This window comes from Cardiocondyla obscurior, linkage group LG01 (genome assembly GCF_019399895.1).
Source record: "Cardiocondyla obscurior isolate alpha-2009 linkage group LG01, Cobs3.1, whole genome shotgun sequence".
Classification (NCBI taxonomy): domain Eukaryota; kingdom Metazoa; phylum Arthropoda; class Insecta; order Hymenoptera; family Formicidae; genus Cardiocondyla; species Cardiocondyla obscurior.
In genome coordinates, this window is record NC_091864.1 from 9422746 (window position 1) to 9450019 (window position 27274).

General features: G+C 36.8%; 8 protein-coding genes across 10 annotated transcripts; all 8 read left to right on the forward strand.

Annotated features, from left to right (window-relative positions):
- The first annotated feature begins 24 nt into the window (after positions 1-24).
- On the forward strand, positions 25-5066 carry LOC139102517 (odorant receptor 13a-like). 2 transcript variants are annotated; one of them, XM_070656472.1, is made up of 8 exons: positions 25-293; positions 532-868; positions 1062-1292; positions 1352-1465; positions 1528-1683; positions 4047-4277; positions 4485-4598; positions 4688-4961. In XM_070656472.1, exons 1-8 carry the CDS (start codon positions 25-27, stop codon positions 4937-4939), a joined length of 1704 nt encoding a protein of 567 aa, XP_070512573.1. In that variant the 3' UTR covers positions 4940-4961. The 2 variants fall into 2 exon arrangements, with proteins under 2 accessions (XP_070512573.1, XP_070512566.1); XM_070656465.1 differs by lacking the exons at positions 25-293; positions 532-868; positions 1062-1292; positions 1352-1465; positions 1528-1683 and adding exons at positions 1704-3240; positions 3502-3850; positions 4974-5066 and having other exon boundaries at positions 4688-4843.
- A 1047-nt stretch (positions 5067-6113) lies between these two features.
- On the forward strand, positions 6114-8042 carry LOC139102506 (odorant receptor 13a-like). The gene is made up of 6 exons (XM_070656438.1): positions 6114-6387; positions 6505-6856; positions 6930-7160; positions 7384-7497; positions 7570-7725; positions 7950-8042. The coding sequence occupies exons 1-6, from the start codon at positions 6134-6136 to the stop codon at positions 7998-8000; spliced, it is 1158 nt and encodes a 385-aa protein (XP_070512539.1). The 5' UTR covers positions 6114-6133; the 3' UTR covers positions 8001-8042.
- A 1043-nt stretch (positions 8043-9085) lies between these two features.
- Positions 9086-11969, forward strand: LOC139102512 (odorant receptor 85b-like). Its single transcript, XM_070656452.1, has 6 exons — positions 9086-9343; positions 9713-10061; positions 10350-10580; positions 10750-10863; positions 10958-11113; positions 11313-11969. The coding sequence occupies exons 1-6, from the start codon at positions 9087-9089 to the stop codon at positions 11361-11363; spliced, it is 1158 nt and encodes a 385-aa protein (XP_070512553.1). The 5' UTR covers position 9086; the 3' UTR covers positions 11364-11969.
- Positions 11970-12306: 337 nt separating this feature from the next.
- Positions 12307-14949, forward strand: LOC139102739 (odorant receptor 4-like). Its single transcript, XM_070656860.1, has 6 exons — positions 12307-13028; positions 13144-13486; positions 13746-13982; positions 14187-14300; positions 14398-14553; positions 14735-14949. The coding sequence occupies exons 1-6, from the start codon at positions 12772-12774 to the stop codon at positions 14783-14785; spliced, it is 1158 nt and encodes a 385-aa protein (XP_070512961.1). The 5' UTR covers positions 12307-12771; the 3' UTR covers positions 14786-14949.
- An 11-nt stretch (positions 14950-14960) lies between these two features.
- On the forward strand, positions 14961-17739 carry LOC139102708 (odorant receptor 13a-like). The gene is made up of 6 exons (XM_070656816.1): positions 14961-15990; positions 16110-16455; positions 16693-16929; positions 17067-17180; positions 17326-17481; positions 17635-17739. The coding sequence occupies exons 1-6, from the start codon at positions 15557-15559 to the stop codon at positions 17683-17685; spliced, it is 1338 nt and encodes a 445-aa protein (XP_070512917.1). The 5' UTR covers positions 14961-15556; the 3' UTR covers positions 17686-17739.
- An 849-nt stretch (positions 17740-18588) lies between these two features.
- On the forward strand, positions 18589-20685 carry LOC139102720 (odorant receptor 13a-like). Its single transcript, XM_070656831.1, has 6 exons — positions 18589-18912; positions 19059-19401; positions 19581-19817; positions 19976-20089; positions 20190-20345; positions 20600-20685. Exons 1-6 carry the CDS (start codon positions 18656-18658, stop codon positions 20648-20650), a joined length of 1158 nt encoding a protein of 385 aa, XP_070512932.1. The 5' UTR covers positions 18589-18655; the 3' UTR covers positions 20651-20685.
- Positions 20686-21669: 984 nt separating this feature from the next.
- Positions 21670-24707, forward strand: LOC139102481 (odorant receptor 13a-like). 2 transcript variants are annotated; one of them, XM_070656398.1, is made up of 6 exons: positions 21670-21941; positions 23047-23389; positions 23656-23886; positions 24001-24114; positions 24206-24361; positions 24498-24707. In XM_070656398.1, the coding sequence occupies exons 1-6, from the start codon at positions 21685-21687 to the stop codon at positions 24546-24548; spliced, it is 1152 nt and encodes a 383-aa protein (XP_070512499.1). In that variant the 5' UTR covers positions 21670-21684; the 3' UTR covers positions 24549-24707. The 2 variants fall into 2 exon arrangements, with proteins under 2 accessions (XP_070512499.1, XP_070512506.1); XM_070656405.1 differs by having other exon boundaries at positions 21677-21941; positions 24206-24707.
- A 395-nt stretch (positions 24708-25102) lies between these two features.
- Positions 25103-26657, forward strand: LOC139102606 (uncharacterized). The gene is made up of 3 exons (XM_070656657.1): positions 25103-25671; positions 25733-26078; positions 26140-26657. The coding sequence occupies exons 1-3, from the start codon at positions 25415-25417 to the stop codon at positions 26395-26397; spliced, it is 861 nt and encodes a 286-aa protein (XP_070512758.1). The 5' UTR covers positions 25103-25414; the 3' UTR covers positions 26398-26657.
- The last annotated feature ends 617 nt before the right edge of the window (positions 26658-27274 follow it).

Here is a 27274-nt window from a genome sequence, read left to right on the forward strand (position 1 = left end):
TCAAGATTAATTTCGTCGTGCTTAATGAGTAAGGATAGAGAAACAGCGAATGTCGTGTGTCGCTCTGTTGAGCTCGGACTGCGACTGATCGGCGTATGGCCGGGAACGTCATACGCAATTCTGCGTCGAGTGTGCTGCATAACTTCAATGGTGGTGTTTCAGACTTTTCAGTATCAGCATTTGATCATGCACTTCGGCGAAAAAGACCTCTTGCTCCTCATCGACGTGCTAAGCATAACTATGGCCTACAGTCTCGTACTAATTAAATTAATTATCTTCGCGTTTAACACTCGGTAAGCTACTTCATTTCGGTTTTATATTCGCATTTATAAATATGATTTGCGTGATAAAGTTACGTCGAGTTGTACGCTTTTAATTTCAAATTATGAACATAAAAAGACAGAACTTCTTTTTTTTATATATTAAGTAAATCACGATTTTCCAATAAAATTTTTTTTTTTGCGAAGTAATTGTTTCTCGTGTTTCTATGAGACTGTAAACATCGTAAACGTTTCTAAATAATCGTTGTAGTCTGCTGAATGCGATCATAGTGCGACTAGCTGATGACTGGAAAGAGCGCGAGACTAGCGACGGATACACGATGACGAGAACGACGTACATCTCCCGACGGATTTCCAATTTCATGATTGCCCTGTACGCGCTCTCGGTGTTCCTTTACGCGACCGGCACTTTGCTGAAGTACAAAAGTAACAATCAGACCGACACCCGAGAGCTGATTCTTAAAATGGAACTGCCTTTCAAAATCAAGAGCACGTCGGTGCACGTAGTCGTACTTATCATACAATATGTTCACCAGACTTGTACGGCTAGTATGGTAGGCGTAATAAATTCTTTACTAATAACATTGGTAAGTTTTTAAACATTATTCCGTAATCAGTTTCTGAAAATTACAAAAAAGAAAATAAATAAATTTGTGAACTTTGATCCACTAAATTCACTTAAAAAAAAAAAAAAAAAAAAAAAAAATGTAACAAATATATTAACAATAATTTAGCTTGTTTTCTATTTAATAAATAAACTGTGCTATTTATAACGTTTAGGTTCTTCACGTGTGCGGTCAAATCGACATTGTGCGGCAGAAGCTGAGTGAAATCACGCGAAAGAACGTCAAACTAAGTGGGAACGAGAGCGTTGTGAAAAGGTTAATCATTCGGCATCAAAAGATCATCGATTTTTCCAAAAACATCGAGGTTCTCTTCTCAAATATCGCGCTAATACAATTCGTATCGAACACTTTGGTGATATGTTGCCTGGGGTTTCTCATCGTCATTGTAAGTACGCGTGAAATGACGTAACTCGTTCAAAATATAAATCGTCAAAAATTTTCTAGTCGATCGGTGCACCGGGCGGCTCATCGATGCTAATAAAGTCAGTCTTCTTTTACATTGTGATCAGCATGGAAGCGTTTATATTCTGTTTCGTCGGCGAGTATCTCAGTTCGAAGGTTAGTACATTATGAAAAACGCAGGCGGGGGTGATACGCTAAGATTAATTCGCGCGTTGCAGAGTCAAAAGATCGGTGACGCGGCATATGAATCGCTTTGGTATCAGCTGAACCCGAATCAAAATCGGGACATCCTGATTATGATCATCAGGTCGCAGAAGCATTTGACGCTCACGGTCGGGAAGGTCATGGATCTCTCGCTCAAGCAGTTCGCTAGCGTAAGAAAATCGCCGATGCAATAAGAGCTACCGAGAGATGCTACGTTTGTAGGCGGATTGTTAACGCGAATGATGCGAACGATGCTCGAGCAGCCAGGCAAACATTCTTTAATCGCTTGTGACGACAGTAATTGCTTTTCCGTTGTGTTGCAGATCGTGAAAGTCTCGGCGTCGTACGTGTCGGTGTTACACGCGATGTATTAAAGCCCTACACTTCACGGCGCTTGTACCTTCCCGTGTAAAGGATATAGTCATCATCGCTCGCTTACGATTAACAATTTTTCTACCCGAAGAGGCGGAGTTTCGCATCAGGTGTACGCGTGGTGGACAGGCTGGGGTAAGCATTGATTTACCGAGATACCTGCTCGCGATGGCTTTATTTAGCCGGTAGTGCCTAGGAGCAAAGCTATTAATACATCGTTGATATTTTAGATCGACGTATTTTACCGGGGCTGACAGCAAAATAATAACTGAAATAAACGCGTTTAACCAAGGGGGATTAGTTTAATCAATTGCTAGCATTCTCTATCGTGGCTATTAAAGGTCAAAATGGTTTTGGATGGCTTTTAAAAATAATTAAACAGAACCACGTGAAAATTAAACCTGTGTTACTTGCGCAATGTAAAAATAATAAATACAAATAGTGAGTTATAGTATCACGAAGTACTCGCCTTGATCGTAAGGAGAAATTTCCCGCTGCAATTTTCTTCGTTTGCACCGTCGTTTTGCGACCGTATTCCCACACCGTTGTTGCTTGACTGCTCGAGCCTTCTCGCAAGTACCTATAACGCCAACTGCGATCTCCACGTTGGTGTTTTCATCGCAATGAGCTCCTACAATGTGTCTTAGTTTTTTTTCTCCCCTCCTTACGATCACGGGGAGATTCTCGGCTACAGTTTTTTTTTTTTTTTTTTTTTTTTTTACCCAACAACGAAACATATCAACCTCGCGGCGAGCAGTTCGTGGGAACGACGCTCCACCTATTCCTCTGCCTGTTGCATTTTTAAAGAGGGCGCACAATTGTACCGTGGTCAAAAGTTTGGAAAGAAGTATGGGGGAGTACACCCCATGGTCTTTACGTATTCATTATTTGCAAAATTGCAGCCGCAAGTTATTTTTTCTTTTTCTTTTTTTCGCATAATGCACCGCAGAAATATTTAATAAGCTGAGATTGCTCGATAAATCGATGACGTGGACCTGCCAGTTCGTATGTTGATTCGCGGATAAATTTCAGTATGGATTGAGTATCGACGGTTACGATTGACCGGCGAAGAGTTTTTTTTTTATCTTATTTAGGAGAAACATGGCGACGACCACTTTCAGCCGATTAGTCCGGTTCGGCCTTCATATTTACGGTATACGGCCGTACAAAACGACGACTGTCGTATTCAGGGTGTACTGGGTTATAGCGTTGAGCATCGCCCAAACCTTTCAGTACCGGTACTGCGTATTGAACATTCACACGGACGATTTTTCCTCGTACATGGACGGGCTGAGCAGCGCGATGGCTTACTCCTTACTCTGCATTAAACTCATCATTCTTTGGACTCACCAACGGTAGGGCGTGTAAAATCAAATATAAATCGTCTTACTATCAGCACCTGTCCGTTTAAAATATCGAAACCGCTATTTAAAAAGTAACAAATAATTACTTTCTTATTTTATTCGATTTTATTTCATCAGTCTAATCAAGAATTAAAAGTACACGCGCAAGTGCGTATCACGAGTCGCTCATTTCTTCAAGTTGCAAATTAATCTACGCAACAAACGAAAAACAGAATGCTAACGCGAATGGTGCAACTCTGATTCCTTTCGTAGAAAATTTTTCGATCTAATGCAAATGATATCCTTGGACTGGAAGGAAAACGACACAACCAACTGCACATCCCGCATAATGACGAGGTCGAAAAAGCTCGCGCGTATCGCTTCGAGGTGTATTATTGGCGTGCAAGCTGTCTCCGTCTGTTTGTATTCCACCAGTATAGTCGTTTCTGGGTACACCCCCGAAAAATTAGAACCGTACAATCGAGAGCTTATTTTAAAAATGGTGTTGCCGTTCAACATTAGCACGGAATTGATCTACGAGACAGTTCAACTCGTTCAGTTTTACAACATATTTTTCGTCGCATTCGGTATTACGTCTATCAATTCTATTCTTGTCACTTTGGTAAGCTTGCGTTGTGTGATATATTTGAAAATAAGTTAAACTAAAAAATTATTTATTACAAATAAGTTCTAATAATATTTTACAAGTTGTAATTTATTAAATTTTATTTTATATATTTTTTATTCAATAATGACCTTAAAAAATAATTTTTAATTTTTTTTGAGAGAGAGAGAGATCATGTAGCTATAAACCTTAGATACTTCACGTCTGCGGTCAAATTGACATTCTTCGATATCGCTTGACAAACATCTTTTCGAAAAATTCGGCGGACTCGGTAGACGACATCACGATGCAGAAATTAATTATAAAGCACCAGCAAATTATTACGTTTGCGGAGAATATCGAGACTCTTTACACGTACATCGCGTTAATAATGCTCTTATCAGACACGATTATCATATGCTGCTTGGGATACATTATCGTCACCGTAAGTAACGTATTCAAAGTAATTTACAAACGCGGATATCATGCGTAAATGTCCAAAAACTGTTGTCAATTATTTACATTCAAAATCTACCCGAGTAGAGTACTTTAAAAATTTTTTTTTTTTTTAAATTATTCTCTAAAAAAAATTAGCGAATATGTGTTCAATTAATTCATGCTAAATCATTGTTGGCGTACGTCGACATTTCAGTCGCTTAACACACCGAATGTCATAGCCATCCTGATAAAGTGTATGCTATTCTATTTCGCGGTGAATTTCGAGGCATTCATATACTGTTTCGTCGGTGAATATCTGAGCGCCAAGGTTAGTGTCGAGGGAATAGTGGTAGCTTCATTGATTCGCGGTTATTTCAGTTTTAGAATTCTCCCCTCGTTTTTTTTTTTTTTTTTTAGAGCAAAATGATCGGCGATGCGGCATACGACTCTCACTGGTATAATTTTCCAGCCAAAGAGAGCCGGATGATATTGCTGCTCATTATGAGATCGCAGAAAAGGTTAACGATCACGAGTGGAAAAATTGTCGACCTTTCTTTGGAGCAGTTCACTAGCGTAAGAACAATATTATGTTGTGTTATAAATAATTTATATATGTGTAATTTGCACATTATTATTATTAAATTATTATTTAATTTTTATTTCTTTTAAATTAATATCAAAATTTATTTTTTTAATATTTTAGGTGGTCAAGGCATCGTTGTCATATATATCAGTATTATTAGCAATGTACTGAAAATAAATGATGCGTTGATAATGGTTGTAACAATAGCATGAGATAATAGAGAGTAGTTAGTAGAATTAAATGTATTAAAAAAAATTAATGAACTAGATTTTTTTTTATTTTTTACTATTTTACCCTTTTCACGCGAATTGCTAGTAAATTATATAGTACCATGTAAGATACATACATGTGTACTTTGTTGCAAAAAATGATTAAATATAATATAATTTTTTTAACGTAGAAAGAGCAAGAATAGATAACGCGTGTTCTCTGTAAAGTCTAGAAATAAAAAAACCTATCATTTTTAAGACTTTTTTTACATTATATTTTAATGGTTATCGGTCAACAAATTCGCGTTTGACATTTGCGTTTTATCAATATTTATATAGATATATATATTTTTTTTTATTGCTTTAGCGTGTAATATTAAATTTACTTTTCCATTTTGCCAGAAAAATATTCAGATTCGTTGAAATAGCACGAAATAGATGTCACCATAGGCAATATTTCATAACGCACATAAAAAGAAGACTCATTTAAAATCCATAAACCTCGTGCTTTTTTTTCTAGATATTCTACCTTGCATTGCCGTCTTTGTCGTATTACTTCCAATTTCCGACTACTTGCAACGCGAGTTATAAACCACGGACAAAGCCCGTTTTCAGAGAAACACACCCCCAGTGATATGTTCGTTCGTCGTTCTCCCTTGCGACGCATCACAAACCCTCGGCAAGAACTTTTTAACTTCGCGTCGTGCAGGTCATGGAAGCTGCACTCCCGAGGTCGTTGCATTTTTAAAGAAGGCACGCGGGTCATATTGTCCGTGGTCAGAAGCTCAACTTCGCGGGGGGAGAAGCGGCGTCCTCAACTTTTTTTTTTTTTACGTACGAGTTTTGCGATCGTCGATGAGATCGTTGCACGTGGTCCAAATCAAAGTTTTACCATACGTGGCGATATAGAAATATTTAATGAGTGCTTGCACGATTGGCGGAACGTTCGACGACACGGAATTGCGTTCCTCTTGAAGGCTCCACCTCCTCGAGGTTTTCAGCGTGCAAAATTGTCGGGTGGTGTACGTCCCGAGCTACCCTTGGCCCGTTTTGCCGTCTCTCGCAGGAAGCATGGAGACGAGTACCGTCAGTCGCTTGGTGAACATCGGTCTTCGTGCTTACGGCATCTGGCCGTATCTACCGTTCACCGTCTTAGTCCGATTCTTCTGGGTCGTGATCTTGAGCGTAGTACAAGTTTTTCAGTATCGGTACGTGGTGACACATTTTCAAAGAGGTAACTTCTCCGATTTGATGGATGGCGTGAGCAGTACCATGGCGTACAGTCTGTTGATCGTCAAGCTCAGTATTTTATGGGTAAATCAACGGTAAGAGACGTTTAATCGTCTTTATTATTTTCATTAGTTTGTTACGTCTATATTTAATCCGCGAGTAATAATTATTTATTTGAGCAATAATTTTGCCGTTGACGCAACCTCTCTTAGAACGTTTTTCAACATATTGCAAATGATGGCGTTGGACTGGAAGAAGTGCGTTTTGACTGATTGTAGCCTGCGTATTACGATTAGTAGAGCCAAGCTCTCGCACCGCTTTTCCAACTATATTATCGTTCTTCAGTTAATTGCTATAATTTTGTACTGCTGCGGTGTGCTTGCCGTTAATACCGGCGATATTCAGAGACTGAACGTGTCCGCGCGGGAGCACATCTTGAAGATGAAACTACCGTTTCGAATCGACACTTCTCCCATGTACGTGCTTACAATGGTCTTCGAGTTTATTCATCTCACAATGGTCGCCGGTGGAATTGCCTTGATAAACTCGCTCATCGTCATTCTGGTGAGTACGCGATGTCAATTAATAACGCGGATTTACGATCGAATGCTCTATTATTTTAAACGTGAAAAGCTAGATAGTGCACATCGGCGGTCAAATCGATATACTTCGCGACTGGCTGCTAAAAACTTTTTCCAAAAACGTGGCGCACATTGTGGATAAAGTCACGATAAAGACGTTAATAGAGAAGCATCAGCAGATTATCATATTTTCAAAGAACATTGAAAATCTATTCACGTATATCGTGCTGATGCTCTTCGTGTCGGATACTCTCATTATATGCTGTCTAGGATTTATTATCGTCACTGTGAGTAGCATGAGAAAAAAGCATCGCTTTATGAATTACACGATTTTTTTATCACGTAAAATTTTTAATTAAAATAAAAAGAATTATTAATATAAATATTAATTTTGCCGCCCACATAATTTTTGATATTGCTCGTGAAAATCGTATGTTAAAAAAAAAGAACAAGTTAAAAGATGAAGAGAAACATATTGTTTTTAAATTATTACGTTCGATGTTATTACAGTCAATCGGTACGCCTAATGGACCAGCGATCTTAGTGAGGTCCGTATTATTTTACGTTGTGATAAACGTCGAGGCATTTACATATTGTTTCGCTGGTGAATACTTGAATGCTAAGGTTAGCGCTGACAGTACAGCGGCGCTAATACTTTTGATTATACAAGATCTAAAAATTACCTCTTTCTTTTAGGGTAAAATGATTGGAGACGCGGCTTACGATTCTCTCTGGTACGACGGCACGACCAAAAAGAGTCGAATTGTGTTATTTATTATTCTGAGATCGCAGAAACAATTAACTATTACAATTGGAAAAATCATGGATCTTTCCTTGGAACGGTTTGCTAGTGTAAGATTTCTATAAAATATTATTAGAAGATTTTTAACGAATGCTACATATTGAATATTAATATTAAAAGATTTTTTTTATTAAAAAATTGTAGATTTTTTTATGGAGTATTTAATTAAAAATAACATTTTTTTAAGTCAATTTTTAAAATTAGCTTTATGTAATTAATTATTAATATTTTATATTACGTATTTGTGATACGTTATTATTAATTAATATTATAGGTTGTGAAGGCATCGGCGTCATATGTTTCCGTTTTATTAGCAATGAATTAAGTCATGATAATACCATAATCGCATTTGGTATTAGCATGAAGTAATGGCACAAACTTGCGAAATAAATAATAAATCAATCTCAGTGGTAACAATTTTATACTTAAAAAAATATTGTATTTATTTCGTACGGTTAAATTGATTTATTTCTCTAATGCATAAATTAAAATCTTGACAAAAATATTACACAATTTTAACGTAATCAGTTATTTCTTCAGACATTCGTGACGTCCAAAGAACATTAAAATGCTTATGCAAGAGCTTTTTGTGAAAGATTAACATAAGCTCTCTGGATTTTACGATATTTTTTTAAAGCTTATACTACGCTTGCTACCGTTTGCGAGAAACACCGCTGGTAATGGAATATAAAACTTCACTCAGCACTTTCGTCTCCCCGTTTCCCGCTTCCGACTTACTTTTTCACGATTATTGCGCGCAACCTGTATCTGACGTGTACCAGCTCTGTCCGAAATCGCCTGATTTACATGCATCGCGAGAATAAGTTGCGAACCGTATGCACACGATACACCTACTGCATACGCGCGGGAGAGAATATCTCACAATATTAAGGAAACGAAGCTTCGAAAAAAAAAAAAAAAAAAGAAACTTTTATTCCTCCCGTCTTCCCTCTTCCTCAAAAATATTCTCCCCTATTCACGGAAATGCAAAACTTTTTCTACGGTCACCGAACGTAGGTTTAATGTCCTGTGCACGTTTGCATGCTGCTATCTGTATTTGTTGAATTTTTAAAGAACATGACGCATCGCGCGCTACATTATTTCGCCCGAGAATTCGAGATAGTCGACCACCCGGAAACTTTTTTTTTCTTTCTTTCCCCCTCGTCGACAATGGTACACGCAATCTGTGCACGTCGCGATCAAAATATTTAATAAGCCGCGGGACCGTGGGAGGGTAAACTCCACTCGTGCTCTCTTTCGAGCTCTCAGTTCGCAGGAAGATGCTACATCGTGCACGTCGATTGATCACACACTTTTTGTAGCGCCGTCAAAAATTCTTTTGTCGAAACCGAGAGTGCAGACAGAGTGTGGAGGCAGGAGAAAAATCTATATGTAGAATAATAATAGAAATATGAAAGTGGAAAAGGCGGTTAGTCGGACGTTAGAAATTTATCTGCGAATTTTTGGCATCTGGCCGAACACGTCGGGCATTTTGCTACTGAGGGTGTTTTGGACCGTGATGATCGCATTCGAGCAGATTTTTCAATACCGATACATTGTAATGCGGTATCATTCGATTGATTTCTCGAAAGTGATAGATGTTTTAAGTGCGGCAATGACTTACACGATATTTTCGTTTAAGCTCGTCATTTTCTGGTACAAACAGCGGTGAGATATGCAACGGTAGAAAGTGACGCGCGGCATCGGTGAAAAATTTACTTTAAATATTGTTTGACTCGATTATATTTTATAATATTGTTCGACAACAGCAGTAAGTTAATACGTAAATTTAATATGCCGATTCAACAATTACTTTGATCAATAAAATTTATTTGGCAATTGCAAGTGCAAACAATGTAATTAAGCTAAATTAAAGACAAATTACTATAATAAATTAATTATTGTTTACAAAGAGGAAATAAACATGCACGCACGAGTGAAATTATTGTGCAATGATAAATTTTTCATCGATGATTCATGTAACGCTTCGTTGCAGCCCCGCTACTGCCGATTATGACTATTGAAAACCATTTGTAGAACGCTCAGCAGGATATTAACTATGATGGCGATCGATTGGGAAAAGTGCACCAGGACGAAATTCAGCATGTTCGCGACGACATGCAATGCCAAGCTGTCGCAGCGCCTCGTTAACATGACGGTGATCATTTATTCGGGAACTGTAATTTTTTACAGCATCGGCGTTATTTTTCAACAAACGAATAATGACTCAGCCACCAACGGAACCAAGCAGTTCATCCTGGACATGGACTTGCCATTTGACGCTAATCAAAGATTCATTTACGAATCGGTCATAGTTGTACAATTTATTCATTTGTTGCTGTGCGCCGACGGCATGGGTTTGTTGAACATCGTACTAATTAATCTGGTAAGTTCCGTCATGTAGAAATTAATTCTTTAATCACATTTATTATAAATAAAAATTAATTACTTAAATCGCATCAAGTAATTTCACGATATTTTATTAATCATTATCTCTCGATCAGTGAAATATGCAGTACCGCCTATATTAGATGTAATTGTATAACTGATTAATTTACGTTGCTTATCGATTAAAAAAAAAATATAGCGTAGCGTAAATTTAATCCGGGTATTCAAACTTCTTTTTCTACCATCTCTGTTACGTACCGGCGGTAGAAAGGAATGCACATTTTAGGTATTACATATAAGCGGTCAAATCGATATCCTCCGTAATAGTTTGATGGAAGTATTTCCAAAGAAGAAGAAGCGCAGCCCGAGTCGTTTTACGATAAAGGAAATAATAAAAAAGCATCAGGAAATTATCGCCTTTTCAGAGCAGGTCGAAGATTTGTATTCGTATATCGCGATGGTGCTATTCGTAACGGACACTTTGATAATCTGCGGCTTGGGTTTTACAATTGTCGCGGTAAGCGATTTCAATTAATTCCGCGGTTAAAAAGAATCAATATATATATATATATATATAAAACTGGGCCGTCGAATCCCTGGAGTAAAAAAGAATTAATTGACATTTTCAGCTATGCATTATTTTATCATTTATCTATGTTCTCTTAAAATATTTCTTAAAATTTTAGTCGATTGGTGAACCAAATGCATCTAAAAATATTATTAGAAACATCATGTTCTACTTCGTTATGAATATGGAAGCGTTTATATATTGCTTTGCTGGAGAATATTTGAGCGTTAAGGTTAAAACATTGAACGTTAAGTACTAATATTTTATATATGTATAATAAGTGCATAGAATATAATGTGATTTTTTTACGTTATAAAATTTAATAGAGCAAAAGTATCGGAGACGCTGCATACGATTCTCTCTGGTACGAATCAGATTGCAAAGACAATCAAATAGTATTGTTGTTAATAATGAGATCGCAGAACCAATTAGTCATTACAATTGGAAAAGTAATGAACTTGTCTCTAGAACGATTCAGTAGTGTAAGTCTATTTGAAACTTGTTCCGCGAAACATTTATAAATTCCACCCTGTCCATTATTTCGCCGATAATTATCCCGGGCCAGTTACAAAATAGAAAACGAGTTATCTCTTGATATACATATAAACAAATTAATACCATCAATTAATTTTCATTATTAGCCAACTAACGTAATACAATAATCAAATAATATTCTTGCAGATTGTGAAAGCTTCGGCTTCCTACCTGTCGGTCCTACTTGCAATGACTTGAACCGAAGCTGCATTGTATTTAGGTCAAACTTTTTACAGAGCATTTAACATCTGTATAGCCACAAAAAATTTGCATATGAATGAATTGCAATATAAAAGTGACGTAAACTGTTGGAGTTTTATTTAACGTTTACCTTCACGTGCGTGCGCACTTGCACGCGTGTATGCATTTCAATCGGGAGCAAGAATAAAACTTGGGACGGCAGGGGTGTGGATCGATGACTCAAAATACGCAATGTTTGTCAGATGAAGTCGAACAATGCGACCTAGTGCCGCCTGACTCTGCCGTCGCGGCATTGTTAGCTCCACTTTGCAAGCTTCGGTAATTTTTTTTCATATTTTCCCGCAGGTCTTTTATTCGAACATTATACACTTGCCGCGCGCGCCGGCGTCTTGCATTTTTAAGTCTTATAATTTGCCACCGTCGCATTACTCTATCGAGTGAGAGAAAGAAAGAAAGAATTCTTACTTTGACTTGTTATACTTCTTTGTAATTTTGTAATTTTAATGCCATAATTACAATCGGACGTTTTACGTGTATTTATTTTCTGGTCGTGTCGAGAGCCTACTCAAGCTCAGCAAATACAAAAGACAGAAGAAGTGTATTTATTTGTGGGAGGCATTAATAAATTATAAATAACGAGATGTCAAAGGGTCGTATAAGTAATTCGCTCACTCGATTCGTAATCATTTCGTATTCACTTCGTGCCATTTTCATATTTCTGTATTTTATTTTATTTTTTTCTTTTTTATTTCACCGTGACTTTGAATGTACTCGCGTACGCCGTTTTCACTCTGAATTATTAAAGTAAATAAGTCACGTATACACCCTGAGTACTTGATGCAGAAGGCAACCTTCGATAGGCGGTTTCCTTTCTTAAAAGCGGTTACTCACGAGAAGTTAAGACTTTATAGCAGTTCAACGACATGTTGTGCACAATTATCCAGCCAATTTCTCTATCTTTTTCCCTCGAATCTCTTTTCCATTCTCTGAAAGACTTTTCCGAGGATCGTCGAGTGCGACTCCCCACCGGACGTACGTGCATCTCCGCGTGCAGATCATTACGTATTTACGTAAATTATTCCCATCACCTATGGAGGGGTGAACGCAAGGCGACTTTGTTCGCTTCCCTTTCTTTTTTTTCTTTTTTCAAATTACAAGAACCTATTTCGTCGTGATGCGCATGCGACCGCATAAAAATATTTAATGATCAATCGATTAATCGTCCAGGCGCTATTATTTCGCGATGCTCCCGGAATCGTTCAGTCTCCATGCAAATTTTCCACGACTCAGATCAAACCGCGGTCGAAGAGTGCAATTTTAGCGAGATAGCACGTGCCTCTTAAGTCACGACGAGAGGATATTTAGGCTTCGATGTCCTAGCTTGTAAATAATAGAGAAAGAAATAATGGCGAGCAAACGTACGATCAACCGGACGGTGGAACTTATGTTGATCATGTTCGGCGTTTGGCCGGGTATATCATGCGTGATACTCTACCGAGTGTTTTGGCTAATTACGCTGGCGATTAACGAGTTTCTCCACTACCAATACTTCGTGACGCATTTTCACTTCGACAATCTCTTTAACCTGATGGACTGTCTGAGCAGCTTCTTGGCCCACGTGAAGCTAACCGTAAAGCTGATTATCTTTTCGTTGAAGCAGCGGTAAGCGGCGGCTAACAAATTAAGTAATTAATTTTACGCGGCGAAAAAGGGAATTAATACTGTAAATATTGTTGCGTAAATACGCGGGAGTTACCGGACGTTTGATTATTCGTAGAAAATTCATGGAGATCCTGTCTACGATGGCGGAAGACTGGACCGACTGCGATAACGGCGTGGCGTTACGCGAAACGGAGATCAAAGCGAAGCTATCGAGTCGCATTTGTAATGGTTTAATTATTCTTCACACAATCGGCGCGCTCGCGTACGTCATTGGTATTTTGCTGGCCGATGCCGACGTCACCGATCGAACGGCCGAACTGCCTCTCATGATGAAAATGGAGTATCCCTTCACCGTGGACACGCAACGCAAATACAGGCTCGTATTAGCTACGCAATTCGTTTTCGTGGTGGTGTGCGCTTGGGGAGCGGCTTTATTCAACGCTTTGTTTCTAACTCTGGTAACCTGCATCTACATAAGCAAGTATCATAAGCAGAATATTATCAAATTCGTTACGCTCGACGCCGATGTATTAACATAAATTTTACATATAAATATTAAGATGCGTGTTCGAGAAAAATAAAAAGTTGAGTTCTAATTCGCTCGTCTGCTTCTTAATAAATTTATTTGTGGTAATATTATTATTTAAAATAATATTTAAATATTAAAATAAATAATTGTTCTAACGTTATCGTAAATGGCCGAGGTTTAATTTACAGACATTGCACGTGGTCAGTCAAATAAATATCATGCTGTATGGGTTGACGGAAATTGGATTTAAAGACGCCAAGGAAACCCGTGACTCGTTCTTTACCGTCGCGACGAGAATTATTCGGAAACATCAAAAGATTATCACATTGTCCGAAAATATTGAGAACCTTTATTCGTACATTGCCTTGCTGCAATTCATATCGAATACGGTGATGATGTGTTCCTTAGGATTTCTCATGGTAACCGTAAGTGAAAAAAAAAGTATATTTTTATGTAAAAATTTAATGTATAAAACTATATGTTCCGCTTTAAAATCAATTGTATTAATTATTTGTATCACTTATTATTCTCTACAATAATTTATTTTAATAATTGTGCTCACATACGATGTTATTTCTCACTTTTCGTAAGTGACAAGTATATTAACTTCCATTCTTTTATAACGTTAGGCAATTGGGAGCCCCGACGCCACTGAACAAATAGTGAGATCCCTTTTATTTTATACCGTAACAATTCTGGAAGCATTTATATTCTGTTTCTCCGGAGAATATCTCAGCAATAAGGTTGGCAACAAAAGATTATTACTAAATGCGATTGCGGTACTAAACTAATATTATAAATTCTACAAAATTGCTGTTTTCATTCTCTTCATCCTTGTAGAGCAAAGCCATCGGAAACGCGGCGTACAATTCCGCTTGGTACAATATGAAAAGCTCGGACAGTCGCGTTTTATTATTTATTATTTTGAGATCGCAGAGGCAATTAAAGCTTACGGCCGGCAAGATGATGGTGCTCTCATTAGACTCCTTCACAAGTGTAAGATATATGAAAAATTAAAGAACGTTTCTATCGTAGTTCGAGATGAATTTCTCTATCGCACGAAATATTTTACGTAGATTTATTGCATATATTATTATTATTATTATTATTATTATTATTATCAATAAATGTAACGCACGTATATTCTGCTTTAGTAATAGAAGCAATATTGTTATAGATCATGAAGGCTTCAGGATCCTATTTATCGGTACTCCTGGCAATGAAATAAGCGCCGAAATATCTATATTGTACTTGTAAGTGACATTCGCGGCATAATGAACCAAGCTATCATACAGTAATGGACTTTCCTAATTAAAAAAAAAAATATATATATTTCGATACAATATATATATACATAGAGTAAATATTTTTTTAATATATACTTTTAGAGCAACGTGACTTTTAGAGCAACGTGATATACGCAGTTATCAACTGTACATGTAGAAAATTGTAATATAGACAACGGTAGTCTTTTAAGATAAAAAAAAAATTATACGTTTTTGTATGACTACCTTAGAGGTGCAACCGGACATTTCAACTATTGTCAAGTACATTTTTACCCACGTAAACACATCGACCCTTAGGTTTCTTTATCTACAAATTGTACGCACCCGTTGGTTTCTTCTAAATGTCATCGCGGCACAAACGCGCTGCAAAATGCGATCCATGAAAAAAAAGCTCGTGTGTTTCCGTAACACTTGAGGATTTCTCTATTGCATGGTGCATGAACCTTACAATTTTTCCGGAATACGTTGAATTACGACTCACGCCGTGCGTAGTGTTCGCGTATTCTACGAATCATTGCATATTTAAGTACGCGATTATATCGCCGGCGCATGGGATAAGAGGCGAAGGCTCTAAGGTCTCTCCTTTTTCTCGCGACGTTTGCGAGAGAAATTATGGCAAGCGTACGCGAATGACGGACGCACGTTCATTCGATGAAAAATATTTAATGAGCAATTGACATTGATCAACTACTCGAGGGTGCCATTTACTTATAATGTTCCTGGAATCTCGCAGCTTTCACGCAAATTTTCTACAACGCGCGCACGTCGCGACATTGTTGGGAGCTAGAAAATATAATTTCAAAGATAATACAAGTTCTTTATTCCCCGGCGAGAAAGTAGTCCGTAGGTTTTTGTGTCCCGGCTTGTACATAAGCAGTAGAAAGAAAATTATGGCGAGCACACGTACGATCAATCGCACGGTAAAACTTATGCTGATCATGTTCGGCGTATGGCCAGGCGCACCGTGCATGATGTTCTACCAAGTGTTTTGGATGATTACGCTGACAATTAGCGAATTCCTTCACTACCAGTACTTCGTGACGCATTTCCGTTTCCACAATCTCTTTGACTTGATGGATTGCCTGAGCAGCTTTTTGGCGCTTTTAAAAGTGTCCGTCAAGCTTGTTATTTTCTCGATAAAGCAAAGGTGAATGAATTTAATAAATTCAATAACTAAACTTTTCTAACTAAGATTAAGACTAAACGTGCGCAAAGTACTGCAAAAATATGCTGCGAATAATGCATAGTGTTCGCCGATTGTTTCAGAAAGTTTGTCGAAATCTTGACAATGACAGCGGAAGATTGGGACGAGTTCGATAGTACTGGCGCCGCGCTGCGCGAAACGGCAAGGAAGGCGAAACTGTCGAGTCGTATATGTAACGGTTTAATTATTTTTCACACGATTTCCGCGACGGTGTACGTCACCAGTATCCTTCTGGCCGACGCCGACGTCACCGATCGAACTACTGAGCTGCCTCTCATGATGAGAATGGAATATCCCTTCGTTATTGACACGCAGCGCAAATACAGACTGGTGTTAGCTACGCAATTTATTGCCGTGATAATATGCTCTTGGGCGGCCGCTTTGTTCAACGCTCTGTTCTTAACTCTGGTAATTTACGCCTGTAGCGAGTATTGTACGGAAAAATTTTTATTGCATTCTTAATTAATATCTAGCCCGACGCCTCATTTATATAAAAATTACAAAATGTAACCGAACCAATTCGAGAGAAGTCAAGTGCCTGTTTTAAACTCGTGTGTCCAAATACGTGTTTAACTTTGTTTATTTCTAACAGTGTGTCTATTCGTTCAATATTAAAATTAATAAAAATTGCTTTTTTATTTGCAGACTTTACACGTGGGTAGTCAAGTGAATGTCCTGCTTTGTTGGTTGACAGAAGTTGGAGCTAAAGACGTCGAGAAATCGCACGACTTCTTTGTTACTTTCATGACTAAAATTATTCGAAAGCATCAGAAAATTATCAGTCTCTCGGAAAGCATTGAAAACCTCTACTCGTACATTGCTCTGACCAAGTTCATATCGAATACGTTAATGATTTGCTCGTTAGGATTTCTCATCGTGACTGTGAGTAAAATTTAAAAAATAAAAATATCTATCTTACTTTAAAATAGACTGCGTTAGTTTTTTTTTTTTTTTTTTTGTACATTAACCTTTATTATATGTTCGTAATTTTAATTAATTAATTTATATTTCGACGTCAGGCACTCGACAGTCCCGACGCCACCGAACAAATAATGAGATCACTTTTATTTTATACAATAACAAACCTCGAGGCGTTCATATTTTGCTTCGCCGGAGAATATCTCAGCAATAAGGTTGGCAACGTGAAAAATTGCTATAACAGCAATAAATAAGACGTACATATTAATAACCACGTACCGTCAAAACTAGAAAATTTTTAAGAGATATGAAAAAAAAAGTTTACCGTACAGCTTGTCTTTATTATTTTCATTTTTCCAGAGCAAGGCAGTTGGGAATGCAGCGTACAATTTCGCTTGGTACAATATGAAGGCTAAGAACAGCCACGTTTTATTATTTATAATTTTAAGATCGCAGAGGCAATTGAAGCTTACTGCGGGCAAAATGGCCATTCTCTCCCTAGAGTGCTTCACGAATGTAAGATACGTAATAGTTAAAGCGAAAAGACATATTTTCACGTAGCAATATCAACGTATCTTCATAACTAAATCTTTTACGTATAACGACGCAGTTATCTTTACCTCTATGTCGTGTATCATAACGCTTTTCTTTTTCTTAATCTTGTTGTAGATTATGAAAGCTTCGGGTTCGTACTTATCGGTACTGCTGGCAATGAAATAAAATGTTCACTTCATACTTTCTAAGCGACAATCACGTAGACCGAGCCAAGTGATCATGTAGAAGCCTAAAGTTTCCAATTAGGATGACATATTTGGATATAGTGTATAGTTTCTCGTATAAATATACACGCATAGTAAATATTTTTTAAATATACGCTTTTAGATCGACGTAACGTGATATTAATGTACGCGGAGAGCCGCAGCGCGGAGATTCTTTCCTCTCAATCCTCTTTTCTGTTAATCTTGATGCAAGAAAAGTTACGTGTACATGCCGTTTGTCTACAATACATCCCCCCTTTCCATCAACCCTCTCCAAATACACTTCTCGCGTACGCGAACACGTTGCATTTACTTTTATCCGTGCACTCTACGCACTTGTTGATTTTTTTCATAAATATCACACAAGCTAGCTGCTTTGCATGCGAGAGCAAGCCCCGTACATTTCCGTAACACTTCAGCTTCTCCGCCGCATCTCTACTGCATCTCCGGCGCATCTCCGGCAGCTTGGAGCTCGAAAAACTTTTTTTCCGGAGTGCGCTGAAGTACGGACTGACCGTCGCACGCGCAGATCGTCGCGTACGCACGAATCATTGCATATTTAAATACGCAATTACATCACCGGCGCCCGGAGGGCAGAAAGATGACCACGCGCGCTCACCCTCTATTCGTATCGATATTGTGAGAACCTACGGTGAACCGAGCGAAGGCTGCATGCGCCGCGATAAAAATATTTAATGAGATCTTCTCATTGGCTGATCTTGACGGGGAGCGACTATTTGACGACCTCACCGGGCTTCCCAGTCTTTATGCAGTTATTCCAGAATACACGTCGGGTCTTCGTTGACAAATACGAAGGGGGAAAGGGAGCGAAATACACGTCTTTTATCTTCCGTTTGTTCGGTTGCGTTTCTATCGATGTTGTCCTCCGCGTGAAAAAAAAAGAAAAAAAAAAGCGCGAGGGATAAGGGATCATGACGCGCAAAAGCACAATTAATCGTACGTTAAAATTAATGCTTACTCTGTGCGGCATCTGGCCGGGCACCTCTTGCGTTATTATTTGCAGGGTGTATTGGATTATCGCGTTAGCGACCGATGAAATTTGTCACTACCGTTACCTTTTGATGCATTCGCATTCTCACGATCTTTTCGACTTGATGGACTGTTTCAGCAGTTTTTTAACGCAAGTAAAGTTTTCAATTAAACTGATCATATTCTGGGCGAACGAACGGTAAGCAATTACACATAATTTATAAAGTTTTTTTTTATGTATAATATTACCTGAAGATTATTTCTAAAAAGGGAAAAAAATCAGAATGCATAATATCCATGTACATCGCCTTTACTGGAATAATTCACGATTAAAATAAATTTCAGAAAGTTTCTCGAGATTTTGACAATGATGGCAGAAGATTGGAACGATTGCGTTAATAGCGACGTTAATATGCGCGAAACAGCGTACAAGGCTAAGCTAGCGGACCGTATCACCAACGCGCTGTTCACCCTTCATACGCTAACTATCGTCGCGTACAGTATCGGAATTTTCTTGACCGACGTCGACGTCGTTAATCAATCAGAATTGCCTCTTCTTTTAAAAGTCGAGCTTCCTGTCGACATAAATACCAAACGCATGTACAAAACGCTACTGGCTATGCAGTTCGTGCATCTCATTATGTCCGGTTGTGGAACGGGTCTACTCAATGCTCTACTATTAACTTTGGTGGGTAAATTAAATCGAGTGAAAATTCGGCCGTCACGAGAACGCAAATTGTAAAAATAATTGCCAATTAGCATTAATTAATAGCCGTTACCAAGCCGACATCTTTCCACGCTGTTTAAACGCGCCATTCGGTTCTTCGATTAATTTTCTATGCGCAACGCGGTGACTTTTATTTCCAGACGTTACACGTAGGTGGGCAAATGGACATTCTGCGGTGCTGGCTAAACGACCTCGTGCCGAAAGAAAATGAGGAAAGATCCGAATCCATCGTCGCTATGACGAATAAAATTATTCGCAAGCATCAGAAAGTCATTAGCTTCTCGGAATACATTGAGGATTTATATACGTACATTGCGTTAGTGCAATTCACGTCGAACACTGTATTAATTTGCTCCTTAGGATTTCTCATTGTAACGGCGAGTGGAAATAATAATTATTATGCGTAATAACGATTATTAAATTTTACATGATTAGTCACGTGCGTTTTTTGCCACGAAATAAATTCCCTGGCGATGGGGCGTCGATCTTTGACCACAGTTTTAAAAATGAAATAATAATTATTTTTAAATTACAGGCAATTGGTAGTCCAGATGCGACCGAGCACATCGTGCGGTCCCTTTTGTTTTACACCGTAACGAACCTCGAAGCGTTTATATTCTGCTTTGCAGGGGAATATTTGAAGAACAAGGTGAACAATAATTGAGCAATCTAAATCAGCTGTTTGAAGTTTTGGAGCTAAGGGCCGCCGATAATCGTCGCGATAATCCCCGATCTCTCGATCTTTGCAGAGCAAGGCTATCGGAAACGCGGCGTACAACTCCGCCTGGTACGAAATGAAACCGGAAAACAGTCGTAACTTGATATTCTTGATACTAAGAGCGCAGAAGCAATTGACACTCACGGTTGGAAAAATAATGGACCTCTCTTTAGAATCTTTTACAAGTGTAAGATTCACGCAACACGCAAAATAATTTTCGATAATAATTGTACATAATATTTGTATGAAGATTTCCCTTTACATAAAATTTACTTTTTATCTACATTAATTTTATTTATTTTTTTTTATACCGATTTACTAAGTTCGTCTGTTTCTTATAGTATATGCAGTAATTAAAATGCATAAAAAAGAAATTAAGAATAAAATAACAATTTTTTGACATATTAATCTCTAATACAAAAAGTTCATACTCTATTATAGATCATGAAAGCCTCGGGATCATATTTGTCGGTATTGCTGGCTATGCAATAAGTACGTCGTATATACATTTGAAGATTTTTATACAGTAGTTCTGAAGCGTATATCTCGAATATGTTTTCAGTAATAGAAATAGTGCATATAGTGCGACATATATTTTCATAATATGAAAATAGTAAAGTATAGCCTAACATACATAGTAATACAATTTAGATATTTTGCAATAATGTTAATTTACAAATAAATGAAGAAACAAGTCACTCTTGTTATCGCAATACTTTAACAGATCCCGATGTCCCAGGAGTTATGCAATTGTACACGTAAACAGCGCGTGTGTGAAGAACATAATGTAAAAAGTTTGAATATACAACGGTAACGACAATACGGCGTTTAATCTACTTCAGTATTCCATTTAAGTTCCGATTTACATGTACTGGTTCATGTACATTTTCAAATGCAAATCCAACCGTTCATTAATTCCAGTTACGTTTCATCAGTACTAATATTTATCCTGCATAATCCACTTTTAACCGTTACAAGTAAAGCGATGTAAAGTCCCGTAGAACTGCACATAGTTGAACGCTCATCCCCCAGAGATTAAAAGTTTTTTTTCAACGCACCGTAGCCACTGCCGTCCGTCGAACGTGCAATATATCGTCGCGTCTACGTCCGCACGTATCGTTGCATATTTTAAACTGGCAATTCGCGATTGTGGTACCGACGCATAAGAAAGAGGGGAAAAAAAAGAAGAGAGATCCTGTCTATATCTCTACGCCTCTTGCATTAAATTTATAGAATTTAATGACCACGACAAAATGCACCCGCGATACCTAGCGAGAGGAAAATATTTCATGAGCAATTTCAGCCGCGATCAATTGCCGAAGGTTGAGTTTACCGATTTCCCAGAATATTCCGGTCTTTTTTCGCGCAAGTGTTCCATAATAGACGCGCAGAACTCTCGTCGGGGGCGAGCGCGCGTTTGATCAAAATACATTTCTTTCACCCGCCGGAGAATTCTTCGCTCTATTATACATACCTTGATGGATTCGCTCGTGTACGCGACCGGGAATAAAGAAAAATAAGAAGCGATGGTTCGCAAAAGTACACCTAACCGCACGTTGAAGTTCATGCTCATTCTGTGCGGTATTTGGCCGGGCGCGCCGTGCGTTCTGCTCTGCAGAGTATTTTGGGTCGTCTCTTTGACAGTTACCATATTTCTCCACTACCGTTATTTTATGACGCATGTACACACCGCCGAGATCTTGGACCTAATGGATTGTTTGTCCAGCTTTCTCGCGTATTCGAAAATAATTATAAAGTTTATTGTGTTTTGGTTGAACCAGAAGTAAGTAGCAAATATAATTCGCATGCGACGTTGGAAACGTTCGATGGTGATGTTAAATTGATACGGACTCAGTATTTTAATTAAAAAAAAAAAGAAAAAAAATTGTAATTTTAAAATCATAATTTTTCAAAAGAGTTAGTGCAATAATTTTCTTCTCGAAAGTAGAATTGTGAATAACGTGTTGTGTAGTAGCAAACCTTTCTTTTTAATATACCGCATAACATTTTGACTAGCTTTAGGTGAGATAGTACTTTAAAGAGCTCTTATTTAAAGATAATTTTTAATTGTTTTTTTTCATTTGTGTTATTATATTACAATACCGTATTAATAATAATTTATAAGGAAAAAAATTGTCGATAAACAGGGAACATTCATAAGTAATTTGCAATACTAGAAGAAATCATGCGCGCGCGTAGCGTGCGCTATTATTTAAGGGACCCTAATTAGGAACTACAAAAAAAGAATCATGCGACTTACCAATCTGCATGAGCTTCAGCGGAGTTGTCGAGTTCTGCCGGTGACTGTAACATAGAATATAACATATTAATGTAGACATTTTATTATTTAAATTAATATAAAGATAAAGCTTTATTTTTATAAAGATTTTTTAAAAAAAGCAATTGATATTTACCTAAAAGTTGCTCCGCCGATGCATGATGCTCTTCCCGGGCCTGCTCCTCCTCTCAGATGGGACGTGTCGAGTCATCTTTCCGCGCACAAGTCACTCGCGAACATCCCGACCGTGATTTTACAATCGCGAAAATTATTGATCATCTTTGCGCGTTCTTGTCCAGCACTCGCGTTTAAAAAAAAACCAAAAAATTACGCCCGAATACTTTGTGAAACTTCCGGTATAATTAATAATATCGGCGGTAACGACACTTTCGTTGACAGCAGTGGATGCAGCTGCGTCGATCTGTAACAAAAAAAAATATATATAATTTAATAAACTGTAACAATAGAATCGATTAATTAGCTAATTTATGCGTAACACCGATTTTTAAAATAGAAATCGTAATTAATTTTTTACGAGATTAATTCACGTGACAACGGCTAAGAATAGCTCTCGGTTGATAGCGCGATCAATGAAAGTAATCGTCCACAGAAAACTAGTCGAAATCTTGGCAGTGATGACGGAAGATTGGAACGATTGCACGGATAGTATCAGCATACGCGAGACAGAGCGCAAAGCGAAAATGTCAGATCGTATTGCAAACGCGATCGTTACGCTTCACACGATGACTATTGTCGCATATTGCATCGGTATCATTTTAGCTGATGTTGACATCGCAAATACCACGGAGGAACTGCCTCTAATCAACAAGCTGGACATACCTATCAATATAACCACGCAGTCTACATACAGAATTATTTTAATTGTCGAATTTTTATTTATGATTCTGTGCGGGTGGGCGGCTGGTATAACAAATTCCTTTCTATTGACATTGGTAAGTTAACGTTCCGTTTCCTTTAAATATTAACATAAAAAATTCCGGATATTATTTAATACTAATTTTATATTTAATACATATAATTAATATATTTTATTTAATATATTTATATAACGCATACTAAATTTTATAAAATTAATTTTAATTATATGTATTATTTAACACGTTGTGCGTTTATTTCATTTATTTAGGAATGTTAATCTCATTCGTGAATTATTAATAAAATTAATTATGTTAATATGTAATTTTATCTCTACATTTAGATCTTACATACGGCTGGCCAGATAGAAATTATGCGTTACTGGCTGGTGCAGCTTGTGCCTCGTAAAAATGAAACCAAATCAATCGCTAAAACTACGAATAAAATTATTCGAAAGCATCAAAAGATCATCGGTTTTTCAAAAAACATAGAAAATCTTTATTCGTATATCGCATTGCTTCAATTTGTGTCTAACACGATAATGATATGTTCGCTAGGTTTTCTTATCGTTACAGTGAGTATCACTGACCGTGCAATAATTTTTTAAGCAATTACTGATAATAAAAAATTAAATTAATTTTTTTTTAATATTCTATTTTATGTTATAAATTTTTATATAAAATTGTAGGCGATTGGTAGCCCCAATGCACTTGAACAAATACTGAAATCATTTTTATTTTACACCATAACTAATCTCGAAGCATTTATATTTTGCTACGCCGGAGAGTATTTAAATAATAAGGTCAGTGATAAAGACAATTGTTTCCTTCTTTTATGAACGTTTAAAAAGGATGTTACGAACGTTGTAAATTATTTTATTTTTATTTTTATAGAGCAAAGAAATAGGTGCTGCGGCATATAACTGTGCCTGGTACGATTTAAAGTCTACAGAAAGTCGTCTTCTATTATTTATCATATTAAGATCGCAGAAACAACTGACACTTACAGTGGGAAAGATGATGGATCTTTCCTTGCAATCTTTTACAAGCGTAAGATTTATATATAAACTTCTCGTCTGTGAAGACGAGAGAAAGAAAAGTAGCAAAAGCATATCTGCAAAAATTATTGCAATATTGAAATAATAAAAAAATAAAATAAAATTTTAAAGAATTAATATTGTTTTAGATCATGAATGCTTCGGGATCGTACTTGTCAGTGCTGTTGGCGATGCAGTAAGCAGCTCAGCAATTTTTTTAAATAATCCCAAAAAATTTATAACTTATTTGCCTAAATCACTAGTTACAAAAACATACATTGTATAACGACATATTTTTCTAAATATAACGCAAAACGATTATCAAAGTTTATTTTTTACTTCTCCGTTTAAGTTATTAATATATGCGTTCACAAATTGAGAAACAAGGTATTTAAATTGCGGAAAACGTTTTACTTACGCGAAAAAATTAAAGATACAAAAGCAAAACTAAAAGACGTATTTTACTAATAAATCGAAATTATTACAAGTACTTTCGATTACTACATACAATTTAAAACGCAAAGTTTTCTATTTTCTTTCTATCTTTTTAGTCCCTAAACTTTTAAAACCTCTCTGAAGATCTGCGGACATAACTGACCATCTTCTCCCGTTGAATATACATAGCCGTACTTCATATCACGCGACTTGTTGCATATTTAAAGATAAGTTTGCAATTGTATTACCGATATTCAAAGGAGAAAAAAAAACAAACGTGCACTTTTTTCCCTCGTCATGCGAGAAACTCGCGAAATAACGACAAATATATTTGCGACCTGTGCGCGCAACACGATAAAAATATTTAATAAACATCTTTTATTGTTCAGTCGTCGTAATTTGCATATGTTTAATAATTTAGATTTCTCTCTGGTTTCTTAGTCGTGGAAAAATATTTCTTTGCGATGTATAGTCTCTATTGAAATATTAACTACAATTCGCCGAACTGCATCGCCGAAGGGCAGACGTTCCTTTAACAGAAATATATTTCTTTCTTTTGCCTCGCTGAGCTTCTTTGGAATTACCGCATTGATAAATTCACGGGGCAGAATAAAAGAGAAGATCAACAGTTATGATTCGTCAAGATCCGCTCGATCGCATTATGAGATTCATGCTCACTTTGAGCGGAATTTTGCCAGGAGCTTCGTGCGTCCTGTTCTGGAAAATGTACATTGTCGTTTCGCTAATATTCCGTCTGTACAACATTTACCTCTATGTTACGAATCGTATAAATACTATCACGCTATGGGACCTAATGGAGTGCCTGTCCGTCTTGTTGGCGCACAGCAAAGTGATTTTTAAATGTCTGGTGTTTTGGATTAATCAGCAGTAAGTAACACGCATACACTAAGTTGGAAATAACTTAACCGGCGGAAACTATCGCCCACAGAAAATTTCTCGAAATCTTAACAATGATGAAGGAAGACTGGAACGATTGCGCTCATGACGATGTCAGTTTAAAAGAGACAGAGAGGAAAGTGAAAACATACGACCGTATTGCTAAAGTGATCCTCATCCTTCATACATTATCAATCGTTGGGTTCAGTTCCGGCGTTATTCTTGCCAATGACGATGTCACGAATAATGCGACGGAAGTGCACTTTATTACCAAGATAAACTATCCTTTTGAGATAAGTACGCAGCGCATGTACAGATTAATGTTGCTGACTGAAATGTTGTTGCTGTTCACGTTTTCTTGGTCGACCGGTGCAGTAAACTGCATGTTACTAATTCTGGTAGGTTAAGGCGTGCAAATTTTAATTATTTCCACGAGTATCAGTAAATCTTTATTTTCAGATTATGCATATAGCCGGTCAAATCAATATTGTGCGTCGTTGGTTAACAAAGCTTGAATTCTCCGAAGACACCGGTAAAGATAAATCAAGCCCAATTACAATGACCAAAATTATTCAGAAGCATAAAAAAATTATACGTTTTTCGAGAAACATTCAAAGTCTTTACATGCACATCGCGTTGGTGCAATTTTTGTTGAACACAATAATGATTTGTGCGTTAGCTTTCCTCGTTGTTACGGTAAGTAAAATTAATACTTAATATATTTATGTTACACGCAGTGTCTCTTTTAAAGAGGGAATCTCAATTAGAAGATCAAATATATTAATTTTTTATTAATTAATAATGTAACTTTTTAAAATTATGTCATTAAAATTTTAAACCAAAATTCGAAGTCTTTTGATATTTTTTGCGTTCTTAAAAGAAACGCGATAATCAGATATTTTAGCGCATTAAAAACTTTAAATGTGATTTTCTCGGAATTTTTTTTGCATGTTCTTAAATTATGTGTACACGATAAAGAAAAAACTATTTGACCAATCAACTTAAACCAAATTTTATTCGTTAGCTAATAGTCAACCATCGTCGATAAATTTCAAAAATTGATAAAAAGTTAACATTAACTTTTTTTGCAATAAAAGACAAAAATGTTTGTCAAAAAATGGTAATTTTTTCAATAAATCCATATAAAATGTTTTTCATAATTTTTTTATACATATTAAATATTCATTAAAAACAAAATTATTTAATCTTTTTAAAACTTTTAGATTTTTTATCTTAAATAAAAATTACAATTACTAAAGTGTACACTAAATGGTATATCCGACAGTCGGACGCTAGCTTCAACAGTTATTGTTATTAACACAAAATAAAATTATCTGTTATTAAAGAAATAATTTTTAAATTCCGAAAAAAATACTTTTTAAAATGCAAAAAATTCAAACTTATAAATATCATTAATGGTTCAGAAACAAATTTTTTTAAAATTGCCTTTTTTCAGCTTTCTAATTGAGGTCTCCCTCTGCAGAAAACACAATAGACTAAAAAACAAAAAATCATCGAACCTAAAATGTGACTGCATTTCATAATTTCTCACATGCCGTTGCTGTAATATTACAGGCAGTCGGTAGCCCCGACG